The sequence below is a fragment of the Humulus lupulus genome, chromosome 9 (assembly GCF_963169125.1).
Source record: "Humulus lupulus chromosome 9, drHumLupu1.1, whole genome shotgun sequence".
Taxonomy (NCBI): Eukaryota; Viridiplantae; Streptophyta; class Magnoliopsida; order Rosales; family Cannabaceae; genus Humulus; species Humulus lupulus.
In genome coordinates this window covers 185,960,299-185,987,010 of record NC_084801.1, presented here as the reverse complement: position 1 = coordinate 185,987,010, position 26,712 = coordinate 185,960,299, and the positions used below count along the sequence as shown (strand labels likewise).

Here is a 26,712-nt window from a genome sequence, read left to right as displayed (position 1 = left end):
CAAATAAATTTTTTCAGCATTTTCTTTTTACTGTAATACTTATAGGAATACAAAAATTTGGAAAGAAAACTAATAAAAATCTGAAAACGTGAATGGGTAACTGGTTACCTTCACATTCTTTGTGTGTATATTTATGAGGGTAACTGATTACTTTCACGTTCTGGTGTGTGTATATTTATGGTTTCTTTATGGTAACTAGTTACTTATGTTACTAAAATCATAGTTACTTATTCTTCCTTTTTTAATGAAGTGTTCTTTCATTTTTTTTCCTTCAAATTTGATGTTTCTTTTCATATTTAATATAAGTAACTCGTCACCCCTCTTAGGTAACTGGTTACCTCTCTTATAGCAGAAAGTTACTCATCTCAGAATAACTGGTTACCCCTCCTGGTGCATGTTATTTAACCTAGCTCTAAGATTTTTTTTTTAAGATCAATCAAGTAACTGGTTACCCTACCCAGAATTTGAAAAAAAAAATGTACAACCTAAAAAAAAGGAAAAAAAATATTTACAATAAATAAAAAAAATAATAAACACAATTCATATTACAAAAAAAAAATTTACAAAACAACCATGGAGAAATCTAATATAAAAATAGTTATATAAAATTAATATAAAAAAATAATCAAATAAGCTAAAAAAAATAATCAAATTACAAACATACCCTTCTAAATTCATAAAACTTGATTAAGAGTGAAAATATGGCATAAACAAACTTTTATTACAAAAATATGGGAAATTAAACCCATAAAAGTGAAATTAAAATAAAAAAGCCATAGATTAACTTTTTTTGAAAAAAAGCCATATTTTTGCACAATCTATTAAAATTCCCATATAATATGTAATTTTCACATAATGAAAGTGGGCTAAGTCCATTACCCAAATCGCATGGACCAATGTTCGTAGTGCATTGGGCTTGATTTATATATATACGAGCTCACTCATTTCAACTTCTTCATGGGTTTAATTTGACTGACTTGTTTTACTCTTAATGGACACATTTCCTAAGCTAATTTTTGGCCATTACACTTTACACACATTTATATCAAAGATATTACTAATTATTACAATTTAAATACCTAATAATAAATTAATATAATTTTAGTTTTATATTTTTAATTATAGAGATATAAATACTCAAAGTTATCTTGGATTTTATCATCATTTATTTTTATTTTTAATTACAAGTGACAAATAAATATTTATTATTATTATTAATGTCAACATGTCATCTCTTTTTATAAGAAAAAAAATAGCTTGAAAATACACATCAAATCAGAGTTGAAAAATACATTAAAAAATATAATAGATTAAAGAAAATAAAAGATAACGCGAAGAATAAATCCTGAAGAACTCTTGAACAAAGATCACGAGCACTCAGTAAAAATGTTGTCGTAGATTTGTGAGAGGAAGCAAAAGAAGTTCGAAGTTCGAACCAGTAATTCACTGTATATATATATATTAGCTTCTCACTTAAATTATCTAAAAAATCAGTATAGCTCTTATTTATATATAAGTATAATATATAGATTTTTTTTTCAATATATAGTTTACAAATTTAAATTATATAAAAATATATATAAGAAATTTTTTTTTGGATATATTACAAATTAAAATAAATGAATGATAACATCACAGTAGTTTGTAAAACATATGTGACTATATAAATTTTTTAGATTGTTAATTAATTCTTTTGTTAAATAAAAAAAAATTAAAAATTATAAATCAGATAATTCATATATAAATGATTCTAGAAATACATCTCATTCTCATTTAGGTAAGTATATATATATATATATACTAGGTGCAAGCAATATACACTGCATATTTTAGTTTTATTTTAAAAAAAATTAAATATATTTATTAAGTTTTTATGGTTGTCATATAAATTTTAAATAAATAATATTATATATATATATATAAATGAATGACATTAAAAGAAAAATTAAATCTAAACATTGTTTATGTTTTTCTTTTAAAAGAAATATATGATAAAATTTTAGATCATAAACTACACTATTTAATGAATAAAATATTCATGATATTATTTAAATCATACATTTATGATTGGAGAAGAAACTTGTTTATTCTTGATATGAGATAAATGTTATTCTAATTTATTATGTAGTTACACAATCATACTATTTGTACACACACGACATCTATATATAATGTATTTATAATTTTTGTTGTTATTTAATATGAGTATATATTTAGTTAAGTTACATGAAGTAATATAAAAACATGATTTCTTTATAAATATAAATGATAAATTTTTTAATAAAATTAAGATTATGTATTATATGTTATTATAATAATAATATTTGAATTTATATTAATATAATTATAAATATATAGTATTGTATTAAATATTATTATAATAATGATATTTTATAATTAATAAATATTTCTTTTTAATAATTTTTAAAGATATATTCGGTTAAATATTTGTAAAATTCTTTGAGAAAAACATTTAAAATCAAGAATTTACTTTATCAAGTGCATAATAGTAGTCACAATATATATATATATATATTTTTTGACAAATACTTGTCACCATATTTGATTTAAAAAAATATATGTAAATTTCTCTAAAATGAAATGAAGTATTATTCCCACGTTTTGAATTGTTGTGAGCCATCCCATTGTGACCAGAAAAAAAAAAGTACTTGTGTTGCGTAATGTTGTAGGCAAGGAACTTGACTTGGCCGGTAGTACTGCTCTGTCCATACCATATGGTAATGCCACACATCACAATTCAATTAAACTAACTAATATTTCTTTATCGAGAAAATATTATTTTGACTATATTGTTTTTCTCAAATATTCTTTGTTGATATGGATTTTACAAAATAAATCAAAATAGTTCTTTAAACTTGAAATCAGTGGTGAAAAGTATAAAATAATATTAAGTCTATATCAAAATAAAATACTGTTATATTGCCTTGTTTATTAGTCTTTCGTTAGTTGATGATATCACCCGCCAACAGCAACTATATTATAAAATTTCACAAACGCCGACTTCGTACCCATTTACAAAAATTTAAACTATCTCTATCATCAACTCCAAATGGTTTACTAAAACTGAGAAAACCCAAAACAAAACTTTAGTTTTCTAGTTGGTTGTTAGGATGTTATACATATATTTCATCTCTAAGGTTGGTTTGTGACAAGTATTGTTGAGTTTTCAATTCACGCTTACGCAGCACTCATCTACTTTCATACTTCCATTTCAACTACTTCTTCGCTTCATTTCGAATCCATTCACATCTTTTTCAACCTTGAGTTGATACATTTCAGTTCAGTGCTTATTTTTTGAGCCACCGAACCTGGAATAAGAGAAAACTTGTGTCTGTTTCTGCATTCGAATTGGCCAAAACTTTGTTTGACAATCTGAAATAATAAGAGATGGGATTTTTTTCCTGTTGACTAAAAAGTAGTATAATGGGAAAGCAAGGGTCCCCAAGAAGTCCACGTCCAGAGGTACAGAAGGATGGTTTATCGTCAGGAATCAAAGACTATAAGCTTAGATCTTCAGAAACTGGGAACGAACCCCCTCTTGGAAGAAGAATATCAGGAGGAGATTACTATTGGAGTTCGAAACCAGACAAGTTTCATGGATCCAAGTATGATTTTGGCAAATATGGCAAGGGAAATCATGTAGGGAAAAGGCATATTTGGATTAGAAAGCACCTCAAGACAATGGCTTTAATGTTTGTGTTTATGGGCTTCCTTTTCTTGCTTGATTCTCTTATGATATCTATTTTTGATACCATGAATCTTCAGAGAAGTTCAACTCAAAGAAAATCAAGTGGGCTTAAGGTACATGCTATTATATTATTAAACTTATGTTTTTTTTCTTTACATTGGCTAAGTGAACATTCTCTATTCTTACAAGACTAACTAGATATGAATTGTCTGGTTTACTTTCTGTAAAGGAAGAAAACAGGGTAGCCTATGCAAGAAGACAAAGTTCACCAGTGCATATGTATGAACGGCTTCTGAACATGGCTTCAAGTGTTCTTGTGGAGGTTTGTTTGTTTGTTTGTTTCATGACTTTAACATATAATAACTTTATGTGCAAGCAAGCTCAAACATAACATTGAAATCTGAATCTTTTTCCATAGAAAGAGTTTAAACAAGAGCCTTCAAATCTCTGGGAAGAGCCATATCAGCAAGCAGCTGCATGGAAACCTTGTGCAGATAGAAATGTTTCAAAAAGTCTTGGTATTTGATCACTTTTTGTCCTTTGTTTGTGAACTATTAAGCCCTTTCTCTCTTAACGAGTCACCAATTCAGTCCATCTTAAATTGAAACAGGAGGGCCTGGAAAAAACAACGGCTACATCTTAGTCAGCGCGAACGGTGGTCTCAACCAACAACGAGTGGCGGTGAGTATTTAAGTCACCGTGAACAAAGACAATGACCGGGTTTAGTGTATGGATTGAATGTGAAAAATCTCAAGTCAACAATCCAAAAAAAACATTAAAGGTCACTAGTTCACCTAGTTTTAAGTCTTTGGTTGTGTAATTGTAGCATGTCTGAAACCTTTTTCACTAATATTTTACTGTCTGATTCTCTTAGAGAAAGGAGAATTGACACTTACACCAAATTTTAACATGTCTCCAAATGTCTGTAGAAGATGAGTATGAACAGGCCTTAGTTACCTTGTAATAAAATCCAGTAATGATTTTCTTATCTATTGTAGTACTTTTTCCACTAATAGGTTGACCAAGATATTGCAATTGCTTGCAGATTTGCAATGCTGTTGCCGTGGCATCACTTCTTAATGCAACTCTTGTTATTCCAAGGTTCCTTTACAGCAGTGTATGGAAGGATCCAAGGTCTGAAAACATTATCTAAAATTGACACATTGAGTTTTCACTTGTTCTCTAAACTGGTTACTTACATAGCTAAAATCTCACTTGATGACTTGACAGCAAATTTGGTGACATATACCAAGAAAATCATTTTATAGAGACTATGAAGGATGAAGTAGACATTGTGAAAGAACTCCCCCCTGATTTGAAATCAGTGCACTTTGAAGCAATTGGCAGTCTTGTATGTCACTATCCATTTTGTGATCAAAGACATCATTCCCTTGATAACATTTCTTTTAAACCTTTCATGTTCCTCATCAATCCAGATAACTGATGAAGATCTTGTGAAAGAGGCAAAGCCTGCTGATTACATCAAAACCATTCTCCCTCTCCTTCTGCAGAATCGAGTTGTTCACTTACTGGGATTTGGCAATCGCCTTGGATTTGATCCCATGCCCTTTGAGCTTCAGGTGATCATTTGACTATTGCAGAGTAGTCATGCTAAGGACCTTAAGTTTAGGCCTTTTGATTCTTCTGTTTCTCACTCTTTTTCATTTTTTAATAATCCAAGTTCATTGGTTGTCACTATACTATTTTCCCTGCTGATCTCATAGTGTTCACACTCTATGATATGGATTTGCAGAGACTGAGATGCAAGTGTAATTTCCACGCCCTGAAGTTTTCGCCGAAGATACAAAAAGTTGGCTCACTACTAGTAAGAAGGATACGAAAATATGATGCTGCAAGAAGTTTGTTGGACAAACAATTGCTTGGAAACTTCATGTCATCTGGCAATGGTAAAATAAGAGAAGAAATCACAGCAAGTGGCCCAGCAAAATACCTTGCCTTACATTTAAGATTTGAAGTTGACATGGTTGCCTACTCCTTCTGCGACTTTGGCGGTGGAGAGAGCGAAAGAAGAGAACTCCAGGCCTATAGGGAACTCCATTTTCCTCTGGTTATTGAGCGCTTGAAGAACTCAAAGTATGTGTTTCAACTTCTAGTCTTTTCTGGTCTTGTCAAGTCATGGTTTTGTAATGATCATAAATAACAAAACAAGAACAATATCACCTGTGTAACAGGCCTATTTCACCAGTAGAATTGCGAAAGCTAGGGAGGTGTCCATTGACACCAGAAGAAGCAGCTCTTGTTCTAGCTGGTATTGGCTTTAAGCGTGGAACTTATATTTATCTGGCTGGATCTCAGATATATGGTGGTGAACCCAAGATGAATCCCTTCACTACCCTTTATCCTAATCTTGTCACAAAGGAAACTCTTCTCACTCCAAGTGAACTTGCACCTTTTCAAAATTTCTCTTCTCAGGTCAGCAAGTACTAATATATGTTATCATGAGTTTAGGTATAATAATATGGCACCATTCTTCTATAGGCATTCACTTCACTTTAAGCCCTACCAGTGGGGCTCTCATTGTTTCTCGACCCCTGAACAGTTTTCGGCGCGATTTTTTTTTATAACCGTGTATAATCTAGAGCTACAATATACAAAAATTATATAATATGTTTGAACTTAGTTTTCAGTAATGTAAACTATTCGAAATTTTCTAAAAATTTCCAGGATGCTCTAAATAGCTACTATATACACAGTCATAAAAATAAATTACTCTGAAAACTATTCACGGGTCGAGAACACTGAGAGCTCCACCAGTATGGCTTAAATTGAAGCCCTACACGAGAATTTTCCTAATAATATGTTATGATATGCCAAGTACTTAAAAGTGTGAAGCTGCTATTATCATTGTAGATGGCAGCATTGGACTTTATTGCATGTTCAACATCAGATGTGTTCGCCATGACCGATTCGGGGAGCCAATTGTCATCCTTGGTGTCTGGTTTTCGGACCTATTATGGTGATGGCCGTGCGCCTACTTTGAGGCCAAACAAGAAGAGAGTAGCAGCAATTTTGTCAGAGAATAACACAATAGAGTGGAAGAGTTTTGAGGAAAGAGTGAAAAAGATGATTGAGGAAGGTCAAAGAGTGCGTGTGAGGGGTTCAGGTAGAAGCATTTATCGACAGCCAAGGTGTCTCGAGTGCATGTGCAAATCCAATTAACATTTTTTCTCTCTTTTCCTTTTTCCACCTATGTATAATATAATGTATGTAAATTCCTCTATGTCTAGTTCCAATTTCTTCAACACAACTAATAAGGGAATCATTTTTTAGACAGAACTATATACTATTCAGAATACTAACTATGGTTTAACCTTACAAATGCGATTTAATTTGTCCAATAATTGAATCTTTCAACATTTTAATAAAATTTTAAAGTAGTTTGTATCATTAATAAAACCAATATTAGTCATAAATCATAAATAACTAGACATAGTCCCCGATATATCAAAAGATACTATGCGACGTATCGATTAATATGAACAACTATATAAGTTGAATCAAGACTACTACAACGGTCTTGAAGGAGTAAGGCTGCACATCGGGCGAGTTTTCGGGTCGTCGGGTTAGGGTTTGGTCGGGTTTGGGTGCATGAAAATGGTACCAAACCCATTCGATACATTTTTGGATTTGGAGTATTTTTGGATTTTTGGGTGGAATCGTGTGGGGTTTGGGCCTTGAATGGGCTTTTACAGCATTTTTTACAAAATTGCATTTTTTGAGTTTTTTTTAACTTTTTTAATATATTTTTACCAAATTAAAATAATTTACAGCAACGTGTCAATATTCAAAAACATAATTGTTGAATTGTTTTTTTGTTAGACAAATGATTTATTTCAAACAAAAATTATAAAAATAAAAATCAATAAAAACATAATTTCGGGGGTCGGGTCTGCACATCATATGAAGTTTAAACTCGAACCCGAACCAAAACCCGAATGTGTTCGGATTAGTTCAGGTATTTTGGCTAAAATCGAGTTTTGCGGGCTCGCGTCGATTGATTGAGTTAGTCGGTTTTTGCAGGTTAAATGTTCGGCCCTATCTATGAAGGAGTACGGAATCTAATTAAATTAATAAATTGTAGAAATTAAATCCAGTAGCCACTTTTAGGTAAGTCATTTCTTTTTTATCTACAATTTTTAAGTTTTACTATAATACTCACTATTTCAATTAATATACTTATTATACTCCTATAATGTAGATACTGTTTTTAGAAGAGAACTATGTAGTCAAAGGTATTTTAGAATTGTCTGTGATAAAAACAAGTAGAAGTAAACTAAAATCATTTAGGAGTTAATTTTAGTTAAAAACTCGTTAAACTGGTTAATTTTCAACTTATCCCAAATAAATTGCTGTTGCCCACATCACATCACAGGCCTCACAGAACAGAACACGTCTTTGAGCACTAACAACTTCAAGCCTCTCGCCCCTATCAAATAATATCTTAGTTTTTATTTAAATCATCTCCCTGAAACCTGGTCATTAAAATATGTAACCTGGTCATTAACTTTGCATTTCAATAATTATGTGCATTTCAAAGTACTATCAAATGTCTTTTGTTTTCATTTTGTTTTTGAATCAATTTATCTATCTAAACTTCCTCTCTTTTTTTCATTTAAATGATGATGAGACTAAAAGCAAAAAAAATTTGGGTAGCCCCCTAAATTAATTTATTGGATTAAACCCGGATAATCCGAGTCAATATATATGAAATGAAAGAGAGGGAAATCGTTTCCTGTAGCAGGAAAGGAAATGATGCTTTTCCTCTAAACATCTTTCTCTCTATTGATAATGGCATTGTACTACTGTACTACTTACTACACACACACACCACTTTAAGATGGAGGGAAGAATCTGTTGAGGTTGAATGGGAGAGTGTAAAACTCTTCATTTCTGCTGTCTCCTTTAAATGTTCTGAACTTGTCCCACCATGGCATTCCTCTGTCTCTAGCTCCATCCTTGTAATCGAGTGTGTTGTCCAAGAACACCGAAACGATTAAGGCCACTGTTGGTGATGAGAAGAAGATGGTGTTGAGGAAATCATTCCACTGCATTTGACAAACAAAACAACTTGATGATGAGATGAAGAAGAGCCTTGAGAGCCAAACAAAAAAGAAAAATACTTGAAACAAAGTGATGTTCGTTCTCTCACCCATCCAGCTTGTGTGTGAGAAGGACCATGAAGAGCCTTCGCAGTGTATTCCCTGAAGTATTCAGGAATAGACAGCCCTAAGAAGAGAGCAACACCTGTGATGAAAAGGTTCCTCATCGAGTTCATGTTTGTGAATTGCAAAAACGATAGCCCCACCGAAGCTGAGAGTGACAAACAAAACAAAAAATCAAATAGCTGAGAAGGGAACATGAAAATAATGACAAGAAGTTTTTTCCCTTTTATACACGCACCAACAAGACCAAACAAAACACAGTAAACAGCAGCAAACATGGTAAAGGGTATTGATGCAAACAACGCTCCAAATTTTCCTGCCAGAGACAATGCGTACATGAAGTTAGAAAGACACTAGTCAGAATTGTAAATTCAAATTACAAATACATTGGTATGGTGACTGACCTAGCATTGAGAAGAATATCATAAACCCAGCTGAGATTTGAATAACCCTGCGGCTCCCAACACGAGTGCTTCCAAGAAGGCCTACATTTTCTCTGTTGTATTACCAAAAGAATTAGTCCTATTGCATTATTAATGATACAAGAGTTAAGTAAAGGAAAGATTAGTCATCAGACTTACATGGAGACTGATGAGCCAGTCAATGTCCCAAAGAGTCCATTAAGCAGGATTCCTATTCCCTGCCAGCCAATACCACGGCTGAGAACATGAGCTGGTGGTGGTGTGGCACTTGCTAGACGTGATGCAGCTTTGTATGCTCCAGTAGACTGTCAAGCAAGGATTAGTCACATTGTCAATAAAGGGTTTTCTTTCCTTGGTTTGGAAAATAGTTATGAGCTCATACCTCAACCAATGAGACTAGAACAGCAGCCATCATTCCGAAAGCATGGCCGGCATCAAATGTAGGAGCACCCCACTGAAGAGGGTATGGTATCTTTATCCTGTTCAGGAAGAAAGCCAAAATAAAATGTCAATATTTAACATTATAGGTGTTCAATGAAAGAGTATATGGCACCATTGACCTATCCAACTGAAAGAGATTTGCACAAATCCTTAGCATGGCCTAGTTCAAAATGTCTCTACTAACCATGGTGCAGAAGAAATGAGATTGGCCCTGTCAGTTCTGCAATTGACTTGGGTTTGTTCAGGATGATGTTTGTATGCACCACTAGCTGTCAAGAGGTGTGCATATGCCCATATCACAATGATCGATATAAGAAAGGCAAATCTTTCCAGTATTGGTAGATCTCTCACATGAAAATTCTTCAGGTACTGTAGAGATAACAGAAATAGGTAATGAGATTGCTTTAAAATCACCCCCATTATTCTTTTCATTTGATGAAACTAAGTACGCAAATAAGCACCTGAGAGAAAGCTACAAAAATGAGAAGCATGGGGATACCAATTTCAACACACCTTCCAACCTGAAAGACATTTAATTAAGCCACTAAGACATACAACACTAATTGAGAAATAATGTGAACGAGTATTTTTTAGTATTTGCTAACCACTGGGAAGCCTCTATCAAACAAACCAAAACCAGTTAATGCAATCACTGGGGCCATTCCAAGTGGACTGAAGAATCTGTAATGAGAAAGATAATATGCCATCATTGATCAGTCAAATAAAAAGTACCTCGATATCAACTACCTCTAATTCCAAGATAGATAAATCTTACCGGGAACATATGGCCCAAATTTGACTGTATCCAAGGATAATCTGTATGCTTGATGCTACTATCAAAGCACCTTGGACTGCTCTCATGGTGTTGAGAAATCTCTAGAAAAATGTACAAGAAAAAGTAAGCTTCCTCACAACACATAGATAGCAAAGAAAAGTCATACCATAAAAGAATGCCTTAGTCAAGAATAGAAGGGTTGCAGCACTTACGATATGAGGGTCCTCAATACTAGCCAATGATGAATCATGAATGATAGATATAATAGGGACCATGAATGCATAAGACCCTCCAATAACAGTAGGCAGTCTGGTTCCAAAGAGAGTTTGAAGAAGTGTGTTAATTCCTTCAACAAACAGTAGAGTCTGTACTACTCTGACTTTATCACCCTGATGAGATTTTATTTTTCAAAGATGGTTCATAAAATCATTAACAAAGCTTCAACTTTGATGCAGAAACAACTCCAAAAACTTGACTTTATTACTTTAGTAAAGAAAAGAGGACGATGAGCAAAATTAGTATATTAATTTCTTGCTTAAAAAGAAATATTGGTCTTTTATGAAAAATGAGCTCACATCAGTACCACCCATGTAAGGAACAAGGAAAGAAGGGATCATCACTGCAGTTCCAAGGGCCAAAATGTAGTGCTGAAAACCCAGAAATACTGCCTCCCCTGTTTTTCCAAATGAAACAAGAACACTTTAAAATAACAAATAGAAAAAAAAAACAACATAAAGAATCAATAAATGAAGAAATGAACATACCCCAAGATGGATTTGAGTCAATACAGTACTCTAAACCTTGAAGCTGGTCCATAGGTGGATGAACTGCCTCTTCTGGTTTAGGCGCTGCCATGGCTTATTACCACTTCACAACCTTTATTTTTGCCTATATACCCCAAAGGGTATTCTATTCAGTAAATGAATCAAAGAATGGAGCTAGATACAGCTTTTCTCACTGTCTCACAGCTTTTCTTAGTACAGTAATGAAATGTAAAAGTATCAACAAAAAAGAGAGAGAGAGATTTCCTCAAAGCTACACAAATGTGTGTGAAAGCAAGCTTAAAAATAAGAACTTGCCGCCCACTACAAACTCTGTGCTTTTCTTTTCTGGTTTATTTATGTCTCTTTCTCTTTACCTTGACCTTTTTCCTTTTTTATTTACAAGAACAAAAGTTCCGTTAACTTTTATATATTCCCAGATCTACCCCTTAAGGAACTTCCAAACTGAATGTTACCGTTGCCTAAATCTTCACATTAAATTTTTCCAGCTCAACACAATTCATTGCTTCAGAAAAAAATTATTACCTCAGTAAGGAAAAATTCACATATAAAAGAAGAGGTAAAACTATGAGTAGGGTTTTCTTATTTATATCTGCCCCACTGGATCATAAAATACTAAATTTATTTCCTTAAAAGAAGAGAAAAAGAAAATAGGAAAAGAAGGAACTGTACTTTTTTGTTTTTCTGTCAAAAAGAAAGTCATTCTCTCTCACTCATCAAATAATGCCATAAATACATTTTATCTTTTTCCTTTGTACGTTACAAGGTAATCTCCTCTCTAATTGCAGCTCCATTTTTTTTTGGTTATAAATATCTTAATTGTTTTTTTTTTCTTCTCATTTTCTTAGTTGTTACATGTATTGTCACACCACCCTATCAAGTTTTTTTTTTTTTTTTTAAGGAATCACCATATTACTGTCAAATTAAATGTTTGTGATTAATATTGGGCATGAGTTTTGATTTCAAGGACACTCCGAGATTTTGATAGTAATTGTGGTTGAGAAAATTACTAATTAGCATGCTCTTTCGTTGAAAATAATAATAATAATTTGTGCACCAAAATATTACCCAATTGATGTGATATTTATTTTTAAAATAATGAGTTAGGTTTAAAGTAAATTTGATTTGTTAAATAAAATTATCACGTCAGTTAGTGTAATATTTATGTGCATAATTTTGGTATACATGTCATTACTCTTCATCAAAATATAAAAATTTAGCATATACACACACTAGTGATAAGAGATTTGTTTTTAATTATATCAAAAAAATAAATATGTAAGAACATACCCAAACGCACTAGTCAATAGTTCAATTTTAGCTAGCCACTTTTAATACTATCTATTGTCCCAATTTCCTGCCTTGGGCCCGGGACGGTGATCCAGGCCCATAGTCTGGGCAATTGGATTTGGGCCCAGCCCAGGCCCGCTTAGCAGGGGAATGACCGGGAACGACGACCCAAGTGTGGGTCCAGACCCGGACGGTGTCCAGGAAAGATGATCCAGGACGATCGTTCGGGAGGTGTATAGTCAGTTGGGGTTACGGTCAAGGTGTACGCAAAACGGTCCCGGAGCCTGGTAAACGATCCGGGCTTGCGGTAAACAGAGAGGGACAGAGGCAAGCGAACCCGGGTCACGTCCTCCAGGTTGGCAGGAAAAGGCATCTGTGACCCTGAAGCCGCCCCCGTGACGCGTGGGGGCTGTCTCCACTGTTCACCTGCGGAAAAGGCCACCTCAGGATTGCACGCCGCTGGTTCAGACCTGCGCTGCCAGTACACTGACTGGTTTTGTCCCCTGAATTTGCCTCGTAACTCGGAATGCCCAGACCAAAAGCTCCATTTTGTCGGGCGAAATATAGCCTTTGGGCTGCCCCAGTGGGCTTCGGTCATTCTCAGTCTTTTGTATTTTTATCCTTTGTATTGAGCTTCCGACAAAGAAGCCAATGGTATTTATATCCTTGATGGGCCCGGGTCCTGTGAGCCTATAAATACAGGTGACAATGCACTTAAAAAAAGATCTCTCTTCGACTTGTATATAATTATTCTGTTAAAAACATAGAGAGAAAGTCCATTGTAAAAGACTTTCTAAGCTCTAATACAACTGTCTCGTGGACTAAGGCTCATTAACACCCCAACCACGTAAAAATCTCGTTTATATCATTTAAATTCCATATCATTAATCTCGTTTGCTTTTCGTTAATATAGTTTCCGAAAATCTCGGTAAACATTATCATTCCAATAATGCTCTTTATAATAGGTAAAATTGATTAATTTGATATTTTTTTACAAATTTAGATTTCCAACATACTAATTTAATAATTTTTACAAATTTAAATTACTATAATTACTTTTTTTATTATTAAAATAATATGCTATCAATTTAGCTAACCACTTCATACTAACTATATTTGGCTAGTCAAAAAGTAAATTGCTATTATAGCTAGCCTAAATGTGTTATGGTTGGAGTGGTAAAAAGTTAAAAAAAAAAAGTCACAACATTAGCTAATAAAATAGTTAATTCTTTAACATGACTAGTAGGGTTGTGTTTATTGTCCAAGAATTTATTATTGTTATTAGAAAAATTTGGGACGAAATTCAGCAAGGTTGTACTTAAGTTCCTAAGTATAATATTTCACATATTTTTTTTATTGACTTCCATTAGAAAAAAAAACTACTTAATAAGCTATATGTATAAAGTAATTGTGAGACCTCGTTTGAAATAAGATATTTTGGTGGGGTTAACAAACTCACCAAAAGAGTAAAAAGCCAAGACAAAGATCACATACAAAAACTTATGGCAATATCCAAATAATCGTCAGTCAATCAATCAATAGAGGAAGAGTGACAACTAAGAATCAAATTTGTATATCTTTTTTTTTTTCCTATTTCTCTTGGAATCTTGTCAAGACTCAAACATGTTCTTCTTCTCATGTCATGTTGATGTATGAAGTTGTGATATTGTTTGTACTAATTAATAATTATGACGATGAGTTATATAAAAAGAGAAAAACAAAAGTAAGTATATGAGTTGAGTAGGATGATAAGTAAGTAAGAGTAAAATAGAGGGCATCAGTGTACGTACGATTCTCCAACGTCTATATTTTTCTGACGCCAACACAGACAGAGCAACAGCATAGAAATCGGATAACAACAGCACAACATGGAATTCATAATACATTACCCTTCTTCCCAATCCCAATCTAACTTCACTTCTTTTCAATTTTTTCTTTTCAGGTTTCAATTTTTTCAATAAATATTTTATAAATGAGAATAAGACCTTTCAACCAAGAAGAGAAGAGAGAGAGGTTTTGTCTTTGTCTGTCATGGTAAATTATGTAATAATGGGTCAAAATATATACTATAGCCATTCATGTTTGGGCATTGTCCGTACACATATATAATATATCGATTTGTCTATAAATTTGAACTGCGACCTAATAAATAACGAGTCAAGTCAGAGAATCAAAGTTTAGTTTGTACACTATCAAATACAATATTTTACAACCTCTTTGTGAGGTTTATTTGAATAATAATAATAATAAAAAAGTTGTGGAGATTCTCTCAAATAAGTATCACTATGATTCATTCTTCACATCTTAGTATATGATATTGGGAAAATATTGGTTTGGCATCTGTGTTTTGACCGAATACTCGATCAGTCCTTATGTTTTATTAAATGACATTTTAATTTATATGTTTTGCAAAATAGATCAAATTAGTACTTTAGACTTGATTTTGGTCCAAATATTTTTTAATATAACCAAAATACCTCTGATTTTTAATCAATGAATTAAATTATATAAAACAAATAATTATTAAATTAAAAATTAATAAAAACTTGATATAGATTTAAAAATAATTAACTCTATATCACCGAATGTGACAGTCAGAATCCCGTGATCTGTAGGGGGAAAAATCGGGTAAAAAGTTGTGCAATCCCACACTGACTGGGGAAGGTCAAGTGTGATGATTTTAAGACTGTGTAGTATGGGACTACGCAGTTGAAAATGACTTAAATGGATTGATGGGTACTACATATACCAATTACAAAGTTAAGCGTGCTTGACTTTAAGTAATCTCATGATGGGTGACCTCCTGGGAAGTTATCTCAGGAAGCGTGCGAGTAAGGACAAAGCACGTTGGAAAGACTCGTGTTGGTTTGTAGGGCCAGTCATCGTTCCAGGAAACAGTCATAGTGACATGGGGCGTTACACCGATCACATGAGTATGTTTCTAATCACCAGTCTCCACTCTCTTGCTCTTCTGTTGCTTAGGAGTAGTTCATCACCAATGGCCTAAGGCCATCGTCGCTATAAGTTTCGCAACATTTGTTTGTTGCCATCACCAATGACCCATCAAGGATGTCCCATTGCCACTCGCTCATGCCCATCACCACTCGCTGGTGGCCCTCGCCACCTGAGCTTCCCTTAGCAAACGTGTGTAAAACTTGGAGGAGGGCGATGACGACCACTTCCCATAGGAACCTGAAGCCGCCGAAGAAGACATCGCCACCCTAAGAGAAGAGATGGCACATCTGCGAGCTGAGAATGTCATTGTGGTTTTCTGAGATGGCTGCTCAACGACAGGACATGTAACAACGTTAGAGGGAGGCGACCCTTACCTTTGAAGCAGCACTTCGCATGGCAGCGAGAGGTCGCCAAGCCTCGTTTGGGCATCCTTTTCCAATTAAACAATATCAATGTTTAATACAATCTCAAATATAAAATTATGATAAATCAATAAATTTACAAATGCAATTTGTTCCACCTATGATTACTACTAAAATTGCTAATTAACTAATTAAAATATCACGTTTTGTTAATAGAGTAAGTTTAGTTTATTTTATATACTTTAATGCAACTTTGTCAAGGTGTGTCCAATAAAGATGAGAAACAAGAAAGACTTTAATAATGGATTAGAGAGTAAGCATATTCTACCTTTTTCGGTGGCACATGTACACCTTCCAAAAAGATCATTAACAAACTAAACCAATCGCTATTTCCAAATAAGTCAAAAAAAAAGTGGTGGAAGACACTAAATAGGGATGGTTAATTGGTGACCTCCCGCCCTAGTGATGCACACGGGGCGGGAAATTGGCGGGGAGTGCTCCCCCCGTCCCCGTCCCCGTCCCATCCCCGCTTATTTCCCGTCGGGAACGGGGTGGGGAATCCCTATTGGGGCTGGGAATCCCCACGAGGAACCTATATATTTTAAAAAATAAAAATCGTAAATTATATGTAAATTATAATATTGCACAATATTTATTATTTAAAATATTAAATACTGTCCTAAATAAAATTTAAAATATTAAAAAGTTACTACTATACTACATTACATATAAAGAAAGTTATAAAATACATATAAAATATTACAAAAATATATAATAATTTAAACGGGGCCCCATCGGGGCAGGGAGTGCTATTCCTGTCCCCGCCCCATTTAACATTCGGAGATTGAAAGTTATCCCCGTCCCCGCCCCGTTCCTCATTTAGATGGGGATTCTTCGCCCCATTAGGGGCGAGTCCCTGCGGGGCCCCGTCCCCATGGAAAAAATGTGCATCCATATCCTGCCCTCATCTCCATTAACTATTTTAATCTTCGTTCTTGCTCCCACCTTTGTATATTTTCTATAGCGGGTGGGACAAATAATTCCCGTTGAGGTAGAGAATTTCATGGATATCATTTATTTAAAAAAAATAGATTTCATAAAATTAATATATATTATACTATATTAATAGTTTAAAGTATTAATTATTATTCAAAATAAAATTAAAAACCTTTAAAAATTAATTATTAATATGTTACAAAATCACATCAATAAATATGTAAAATAAATTAAAAATATTATAAAATAAAAAAAATTATTTACTATGATTATTAGTTGATAAACTAATGTATCAAAACTAATTTCTACAATTATATTTCTTTTATATAATATAAAACCATTACAAGGGAGGATAAAAACATTAAAAAATTAAATGACACACAAATATAGCCATCGATCGAGATAGACTTGCATAATTCCATGTCACAAATAAAAGTGAACTTCCAAGTATAATATAAATATATTCTAAAAAAAGTAAATCATGCATGAAACAAAAAAGATAATGATACAACATGCATATAAACACATGTTACATACATACATGCATGTAATATATGGTTAATTAGTCAAACATGTTAATATTAAAAGATTATAATGTAGTCTTGCTATATATATGCATAGTATCATAATCTCAAGAAAAAGGCCAATTTTTTCATACTCTTTAGTTGTGTTATGATGATGAGGATTGAACTAGGGCTCGATATAGATGCTTTTGATAAGGGGTTTGAACGCAATATAAGAGACCAAGTGAGGAGAGTGGAGGTACTCATCATAATTTTGTCGTTGGTGGACCATATTATTAATGAATATATATATATGATAATTTTTGTACATAAGTTTCACTTTAAGCTCTATCGGTGTGACTCTGAGTGTTTCTCGACCCGTGAACAGTTTTCAACTTGATTTTTTTTATGACCGTGTACATTGTAGTTATGATCGTGTATGACCGTATATATTCCACGCGCATAAAAAAAATTAGTCACGCGTGCAACAACATGTTTAAACCTAGTTTTCGGTACTGTAAATTATTCGAAATTTTCTGAAAATTTGCAGGATGCTCTAAATAACTATAATATACACAGTCATAAAAAAAAATCATGCCAAAAACTTTCATAGATCGAGAACACTGAGAATCCTACCAATAGAACTTAAATTGAAACCCTTATAAGAGAATTCATATATCTTACGATATAAGATTGATATAGATTGAGATGAAGAAAAGAGTAGTATATATTACTATGCTAAGGAATATGATTGCAAGAAGGCATCTAACAAATATTTTGATCGTGTATATAAAGCAGTTGCAGTTGCAGTTGCAGTTGGGGAATGACAAGTCCTGATAGAGATGAGTTCAAAGTAGGGCCAAAAAAAAAGGGGTGATTTTGACTTTAAAGTGTGTGAGAGAGTGATTATTGGGATATTCATTTGTGTATATATATATATAGACATTTAATTTATAGGGTATGACGATAAAAGTAAATAAACAACGTTGAATTGGTCACTTTCACTTTCTAAGGACCAATCTATCTTGATTAGCTACGTATTTTTGGCTTTATTGAAAGATTACTTTCAAGAGGTTAAGTGGCATAAAGGAGAGTGAAAGCTGGAAAGCAAAATCTTGGTCCGCGCGCGTTTTTTTCACTACAAAGCCATACATGATGCTAAATTTGTCAATGTGTCTATGATATATTAGGTACTCAATTATGTTACTAATTCTTAATTTTTTTATTTATTTTAAGCTTTGAGAATTGTTAGTGCTAATATAGTAACTTCACATACTATTTTTCTTGGCATAGTGAAAAAGAATTTCACCCCTCTTGACTTCGATGTCAAAGGACTCCATTCTATTATTCAAAATTGAACTCTCTAATTCAATCCAATACAATTAGTAAAGAAATACGGATTTGATGCACTTGCAAGATTGAAAGTAACCACTTGTGACAAAGGCCAGAGACTTCGGCAAATTATGAAATGAGTCATTATTTAAGTTTGGAAGATTAACATAAAATAATATGAAAATTGTTATACGTATAATTAATTATTTTAATAAGTGTGAACTTTGTAATTATATAAACATGTATGTCTCATTTTTCCAAAAATAATGTAGAGAATATACGAAGTCTACATGGAAGATCAACCCATTAATGTTTTTTTTTCTACATATTTATGGTTTTCTTTTACAGCATTTTACATAATAAATATGAGGAATTTAAAGATTTTCAAAAGATATGGGAATTGCAAATTTATGCTTAGTTAGATAATGTGAAATAACAAAACAACACTAAAAATAATTCATAAATTAAAATACAAAACATATGACATAATTTAAAAAGTTTACAAACATATGAGAAAGATAATCTTATATAATTTCCTCTTAAAATTCTACTCATTAGCCTTCTGACTTCATCGATAGGCCAATTTATAATGGGTAAATTGTTCAAGCCAAGCCTTTGGGCTTCATGAATTTTCATACCTTACTTAGGTCCATCTATATTGGATAAACCTAAATAGTTCAAGTTGAAGGTAAACTGTTCTCTTAGTCTTTCGGGCAGTATTTTTTTTTTATATATCTATATAAATATTTTGTTACCATTTACTGCAATGAAATAACTGATGTGTAAACTTACCTAGTTCTTTTCGGAAGTGTATTACAATAACATATCTCATATCTCATGTCATGATTTTTTTTTCTTCTAATGAAAAAGGATCTTGGCATTTGGGGATGGACCAATTTAAGCTCAAGCCCACACTAGAAAATATAAAGAGATAACTTGAAAAGTACCAACTTTTAAGATTAATTAACAAAAAATAGTCACTAAATACATTTAGTTTAATATTACCCATTTTTATAATCACATTTCTCATGTTACCACTTAAAAAGTATAATGTATTGTGAGTGTTTGAGCAGAAAAATGTATAACATATTACTGGATATAAAAGGAAAATGTTCCAAAATATGGCTACAAATGAGAGAGGGTCTACACTACTTAATTTTTACAAATTTTACTAAAAATAATTTTTATATTTGGGGGGAAAATGATGATTTTGAATATTTAATTAGTTACTAGGTTTCCTTGAAATAAGTTTATAATTTTTTTTTTCAAAACTAGTTAGTAGGTTAGAAAGTTTTTAGGAAACAAGAAACTAAGTTTATAAAAAAATTGATACCTATTTTAGAAATCGGTCATTAGTAGTTGTTTTTTAAAAACTAGTTACCATGTGTTGTGAGCCAAATTACTAAATTTTGTAAAATTGGTTACATTTTTTTTTTGGGTGAGAAATGATTATTATCTTTATCTTATAAAACCAATTGCTTCACTAATTTGTGAAACTACTCACTAAGTTTCTAAAAGTTGGTTACTAACTCCAATCTGTTTTTTCTTTCTTTCTTAGAAATAACTCTTCTATTATTATTGTGGGAATCTTTTTTAAATTGACATGGAAAATTGATATAAAAAAAATGAGACAAGACAGAAGATGAAGAGGGGTGATAAACAAGAGTTCTTCACAATATATCTTTTTTTTTTATGATAAAAAATTATATTTTAAATACAAGTATTTCCATCAAATAGAAATTGATGTGAATGTTTATTTTTTTTTATTATTATTATTATTATTTTAAATGATGTTGTTGTCTTTTTATATCTTGGACAGAGATCCTCCTCCACTAATAATTTATGTTACATAATGCAGATGCCTGAATTGTTATTCTTATAATTGGACCCATCACACTATAAATGCCAAAATGAAAACATTATCTTCCCAAAGCACAATTTTATTCATCAAATATATGGCATATTCCTTTTATAGATATATATATATATATGGAATTCTATTATAGAAGCTTCACTTTAAGCCCTACGAGTAGGGTTCTCAGTATTTACAACTTGTGAACAGTTTTTTGTGCAAATTTTTTTATGACTGTGTATATTGTAGCTATTTCGAGCATCCTATAAATTTTCAGAAAATTCCGAACAGTTTACAGTACCGAAAATTAGGTTCAAACATGTTGTTGCACGCGTGACTAATTTTTTTATGCACGTGGAAAACAACATGTTTGAACCTAGTTTTCGGTACTGTAAATTATTCGAAATTTTCTGAAAATTTGCAGGATGCTCTAAATAGCTACAATATACTTGGTTATAAAAGAAAGTCGCACTGAAAACTATTGACAGGTCGAGAAACACTAAGAGCCCTACCGATATGGTTTAAAGTGAAACCCCTCAGAAGAATTGTCCTTTATACATAATGCATTAATTTTGTATGATTACAAATAGATATTCTAATTAGTTTATTTTTAGTAAAGTAGACACTTCACCTAAACACAAGGATAACAAAACAGTAGGGCATCATTAATTCCCTCTGAAAAAACAACCTGATGAGCAAGAACAAGATTGCCTAACAACACGGTGAGCAATCTTATTCGCAGATCGTTTAATAAAGACCAGAGACAAATTCTTCAAAGAATTGAACATGAATATAACACTAATTAATCTAATTAGTTAATATAACAGTAATATTAATATCTTCGTCGAAGAACATGAACATGAACATGAACATGTTGAATATATATAAGAGGGAGCCTAACTCAAATCAACTCACTACTATCATATCAAGTAGGTATAGCCTGCAAAAGACTTTGCTAATACATATATAGAAACCCTTGTAGCTAGCTAGCTGGACTACTAATATATACTATAGTGTACTACCAAAATTTGGAAGCCACCTAGCTATGTCTATATATATATATATATATATGAGTATATTTATTTATGGGCTCAGGCAGCTGGGGCATAATCATAACTACTGTCATCGTCGTCGTCGTCATCTCCATCCATGGAGATCGAGGCTTCTGGCCGAGCCGTGTTGTGATTAGCAGCATCGTAATAATGATGATGTCGATCATTTTCCATGTATAATCCACCATTGGCACCATCTTCACGATTGAGGACGATGTAAAGCATTTTCTTGATCAAATGAAAACTTGGTCAATATATATAATTTGGTGTAGTATTTATGAGTTGAAGTGAGAAAGATCTGACCATTTTCATAGCTTAAATAAGGGAAGAAAAGATGGTTGGAATTGGAAAGCTCTGTCTTCACACAGGGCATCTCGTGCAAAAAGTGTGGACTTGTGCTTAGAGGGTGTGCTTCTCAAACTTAAACTTTCCACTATATATATATGTCTATGTGGTCCTCTTGCTTCCACTCAACAATTCAATTGCTTTCATTCATACAATCATCTATCAAGTTTACTCTGTTTTTTTTCCCTATTAATTTGTTTCTCTTGTCATGCCTTTATCTACTTCTAATATTGTTTGTCTTAAAGACTATTATATAGTTAATACTACAATATCTTATATTAATTATAACTTATTATGTTTGTCTTTTATAGGAACAAATCATCATGAATAATATGCATGCATACGTGCATCAACAATCATTACTATGATGTGGACTGTTCTTCTAAACCTAATTATTTCAAAGTTTCTTTTCTCTAAAAAAATATGAGAAAAATGCAAAAAAACAAAGTTCATGTACTCAATATATAGGGAAAATTTACGCTGGGTGCTATTTTTGTCCCTGGTCGCTATGTTTATTAGTTTAAATAGTTGGTTGCATGCATGTTTTTGGACGCGGTATATTATTTAGAATTTTTAAAAAATTAACGGATTATTTGTTATGTATAAATAAAAAGAAGAGAGTTGGTGAGGTGCAATATTAGGAGCGTGGGGAAGTGGTGGTAGAATGCACAAGGTGCGTGTGTGACATGTGATGAGAAATGCAAACGTGGCAAGCCACGTGGCCACATTTGGAACACACTTTTACTTGGTACTTGAGTTGAGTTGAGTTGAATTGAGGATATTATTACACTATTTGGGCCTCTATAGCAGAATCCAAAGAGTATGAGAAATGCACAAGGTGGTGGTAGAATGAAAAAGTTTGCTGCTATAGTAAGTTGAGATTTTTTTTTCTTCTATTGTGGGGAATAAGGTATATGGAACACTTTTGTATTCATAATCTTACCTAATTAATATAACAAGGATTTTCACGGCTGATGACGCGTCAATTTAATTAGTCTCTAATTGTGCTAAGTCATAGATAGGGGTGCATCCGGATCGGATTTTCGGGTTTCGGGTGCATCGGGTTCGGGTGGAGAAAAACTGTATCGAAACCGATCTGAAAATTTTGGGTTTTTGTGAGGTTTCGTGTTTGTTCGGGTCAGGTTTTGGGTTTGATTTCGAGTTGGGCTGGGCCTATTGGGTTTTGGGCCGAAAAGCCAAATTGTGCAAAAATACAATTTTTTTTTTACTTTTATTCAAAAATACCAATTTTTTTTTTCAGATTTCGAGTTTGATTTCTGGTTGGGCTGGGCTTATTAGGTTTTGGGCCAAAAAGCCAAATTTTGTAAAAATACCATTTTTTACATTTTTTTTTTTCAAAAATACCATTTTTTCGGATTTCGGGTTTGAACTCGAACCCAAGTTCAAAAAATTTCAAACCCGAACCCGACCCGAATTTTTTCAGGTTCGGATCGGATTTAACCTGAATCCGATGGGTTTCCCAAAAAAATGGATTTTCGTGTTGCAGGTCGGGCGGGTTTGCGGCTTTTTCGGGTAAAATGTTCACCCCACATACATAGATTTTTATAATGTGGCTAAAATCTTCTAATGAAGGATCGAGACCCTGGTCTTATTACTGAAACAACAAATGATAATCTTAAACAAAACTAGAATATCACACACACACCAACCAATTAACCAAAAAACTTAAATAAAGTAAAATTTGATCTATTAAGTAAAACATACTATTGCTAAGAAAACATACATCAGTATTTATTACTCTATTATCACAGAAACAACTTAAAAGAAGAAGAAAAAATGCCCTCATTAGGATACCAAAATCTAATTTAGTTCATATATAGCTTATTATTAAACTAAGTCCTAAGAAGACCTAACTCGTTCCCAATCTTACAGGCTCAGCCAGATATTACCAATTACATTTATATATGCCTGATATGACATGTGACAAGTTATTTGTGACATGAAACAGATTTCAAACTCTTGAATAATATTGGAATATAAACAAAACATGTGAAGTGAATTATACAATACAACTTCAGCAAGCAAAAGGATCCGAACAAATAATGCAACCGATCACAATTTTAAAAATAAGATTTTTCAAATTAAATTCAAATTTGCACTTCAAAATCACTCTTTGAAAAAATAAAAAAAACCATAATCTATAATGAACCAGATAGATACATACATACGCTCAGAACCTATTGAAAGGTAAGCTTCATATATAAACAGCAAATGAAACTTCAATTCTCATAAAAAACTACAAATGAAAACTCCATCTAAGCTTCATATATAATAGATTCAAACTCAGAGCTCAAAAGAAGAGCAAATGAAAACTCTAGCTAAGCTTCATATATAAACACCTTCTACACTGTGTACATATATTGGTAATTAAACTAATTTTGCAGCTTATTAATTAGTACGTAGTTTTTTATTATTATTATTATTATGCAGAGAGGAATGATTTGTTTTTCTTTTTTGCTACGAATTCATGCATGTATGAGTTTTATTAGAGCAGAGAATAATAAAGACAAGAATGAAGATTGTTGAACACAAAGATACAAACTTGATGAAACTCAAAGCTTAATGATACGTACGTACCTTGGTGGTTGAACAAGGAACTGCACAAGAGGAGAGGGAGATCATGAGTTTCAATTGGCACTGTCGAGGTTGGATCAGCTCAAAACTCAAAACTCAGCTCGACCAGAATCCTTCTCTTCTCTTAGTGCTCAAAACTCAGATCTTAGAATTCTTGTGACAATGCCCAGAACACTTCTCAGCCTTTCTCTATAGCACCACTCGACCAATTAATTCATCAGATAACAACAAAAGTCTCAAATTCTTCCTTTGACTTGAGAGAGTATATCATCATCATCATCATCATCATCTTCTGTGCTATATTGGCCATTCTCATCTTCCAAACTCTACTCTACTGTTCCACCATTCCTTTGTTGTTTATACTCATTAATCATACTCATCATCCCATTGCCCATTCTCCAACTTTAAGTCAATCACATGTAGATTTGGCTTATCATCAAACACTTTCAAGCTCATGGTGTCAATTTGATCATTACTTGCTTGATAAATTTCCATTCCATCTTATCATTATAAGCCTCAACTCCTTAACCACATGATCTAATTGATGATTCAATTAACGGCCATGATTCCACAACCATTTTCGATCAAACTTAAGGATCATATAAGGACAACACAAACAAATCCTGCCTCCGTACCAAACGGGATATTTCCTTTTATAATTTTACTCCCACTTTTGATTGCACTCCAAACACACACACACCCATAAAAATAAGTTGATGAAAATCAAATGGGGTCAAGTCAGTCGTGTCAAAGATTACTAGAAAAGAAATACATCAATATCTTCATCCCAAAAAGATTGGATATATAGGTAAAGCCCAAAGGTGGCCAGTCTAGCTAGAGACTTTGAGTTGAGACATGTTCCCCACAAGGCCTGGAATTTCGTCCATCTTTGTTGTCTGCTTTAGAAAAAACGACACTCAAGTGTGTCTTTATTTGCTTTAGTTATATATATATATATCACAATTAATTTCACAACCTTTTTCTTTCTTTTGGAGGATCCAAACACACAATTCACAACTTTGATATTAAATTTATTTATAATGATTTCGCTCTTCTCCTACTTCCGACCGAATCATCTACAACTGTACGTGTCAGCTTAATTCAAGTAAATGGAAATAAGAACAGTGATGATAAATTATCATGGCCACCACCACCTATATAAGCTTTTGGCTTCTGTAACTACGTAAGGAGATCTACTATATAGCAAAATGCATGTAAGGTTTAGTTAGGAAAATTAACAATATTGTTGCTTCTCTAAAACTCCAAGTAATGATACACTAACAGCTACGTGACGGTTTTTTTAATCAATCATGTTAATCTAAAATATTTAGTATATATTTTGGGTGCACATAATCAGTGACAGAGCTTGACTAAAACAAAGAAAAACCAAAAATTTTTTTAAATAGAAATCATATTAATATATAGGACAATTCTTTTATAGGGGCTTCACTTTAAACCCTACCGGTAGGGTTCTCAGTGTTTCTTAACCCGTTAATAGTTTTCGGCGCGATTTTTTTTTATAACCGTGTATATTGTAGCTATTTAGAGCATCTGTAAATTTTCAAAAAATTTCGAATTGTTTACCGTACCGAGAACTAGGTTAAAACATGTTGTTTTCCACGCGTATAAAAAAAATTAGTCACGCGTACAACAACATGCTTGAACTTAGTTTTCAGTACTGTAAACAACATACAAAATATATAAATATATAATTTTTTTTAATTTTATGGTGTCAATATATATTTTTACATATATTTATAATATTTTTTTTTCAAAAATATATTCTAAAAAGTTATAGAAAAAAAAAATTAGGGGGTCATGACCTACAGTAGAAATAAGCCTTAATTTAAAACGATTTGCAGCTCAAGGTCTTAAGATTTAATTGTTCATAATAAATTTGTTGCTTGCATATTTTGATTTGATAAAATCCATATTACTAGTAATTAACTAAAGATCTCATCTCAATAAAAAGCTCCTGTATTAACTCGATTAATAAGGAAAAGTGAAACCAAAGAAGGTTCGATTCAAAAAGCCTTGCATAGAATTCCGTCTTGATTCTCTTCTTCCTCTCTCTCTCTCTCTTTTTTTTTTTCTTTTCTTTTTGTTATTTTCAGATAA

The 26,712-nt window shown here is 32.6% G+C and overlaps 2 protein-coding genes across 2 annotated transcripts; one reads left to right on the top strand and one right to left on the bottom strand.

The window, feature by feature from the left end:
• The first annotated feature begins 3,300 nt into the window (after positions 1–3,300).
• LOC133801683 (O-fucosyltransferase 8-like) lies at positions 3,301–7,006 on the top strand. The gene is made up of 10 exons (XM_062239937.1): positions 3,301–3,822; positions 3,939–4,031; positions 4,128–4,227; positions 4,320–4,390; positions 4,755–4,843; positions 4,940–5,060; positions 5,146–5,289; positions 5,463–5,803; positions 5,902–6,142; positions 6,581–7,006. Exons 1-10 carry the CDS (start codon positions 3,445–3,447, stop codon positions 6,887–6,889), a joined length of 1,887 nt encoding a protein of 628 aa, XP_062095921.1. The 5' UTR covers positions 3,301–3,444; the 3' UTR covers positions 6,890–7,006.
• A 1,358-nt stretch (positions 7,007–8,364) lies between these two features.
• On the bottom strand, positions 8,365–11,650 carry LOC133801682 (nucleobase-ascorbate transporter 2). Its single transcript, XM_062239936.1, has 13 exons — positions 11,295–11,650; positions 11,106–11,203; positions 10,743–10,919; positions 10,531–10,631; positions 10,361–10,436; positions 10,217–10,276; positions 9,940–10,124; positions 9,697–9,793; positions 9,474–9,619; positions 9,297–9,388; positions 9,131–9,208; positions 8,880–9,040; positions 8,365–8,775 (listed from the first exon to the last, which is right to left on the bottom strand). Exons 1-13 carry the CDS (start codon positions 11,383–11,385, stop codon positions 8,563–8,565), a joined length of 1,575 nt encoding a protein of 524 aa, XP_062095920.1. The 5' UTR covers positions 11,386–11,650; the 3' UTR covers positions 8,365–8,562.
• Positions 11,651–26,712: the final 15,062 nt, after the last annotated feature.

Bases quoted from the DNA above. Each gene is read 5' to 3' on its own strand.
- LOC133801682 (XM_062239936.1), bottom strand. From the start codon at position 11,385: ATGGCAGCGCCTAAACCAGAAGAGGCAGTTCATCCACCTATGGACCAG. The intron at 9,794-9,939 runs GTTAGTAGAGAC...CTTCCTGAACAG, and splicing joins CTCATTTCTTCTGCACCATG to GATAAAGATACCATACCCTC. The intron at 9,620-9,696 runs GTATGAGCTCAT...CTTGCTTGACAG, and splicing joins TTCTAGTCTCATTGGTTGAG to TCTACTGGAGCATACAAAGC.
- LOC133801683 (XM_062239937.1), top strand. From the start codon at position 3,445: ATGGGAAAGCAAGGGTCCCCAAGAAGTCCACGTCCAGAGGTACAGAAG. The intron at 3,823-3,938 runs GTACATGCTATT...CTTTCTGTAAAG, and splicing joins GAAAATCAAGTGGGCTTAAG to GAAGAAAACAGGGTAGCCTA. The intron at 5,804-5,901 runs GTATGTGTTTCA...CCTGTGTAACAG, and splicing joins GAGCGCTTGAAGAACTCAAA to GCCTATTTCACCAGTAGAAT.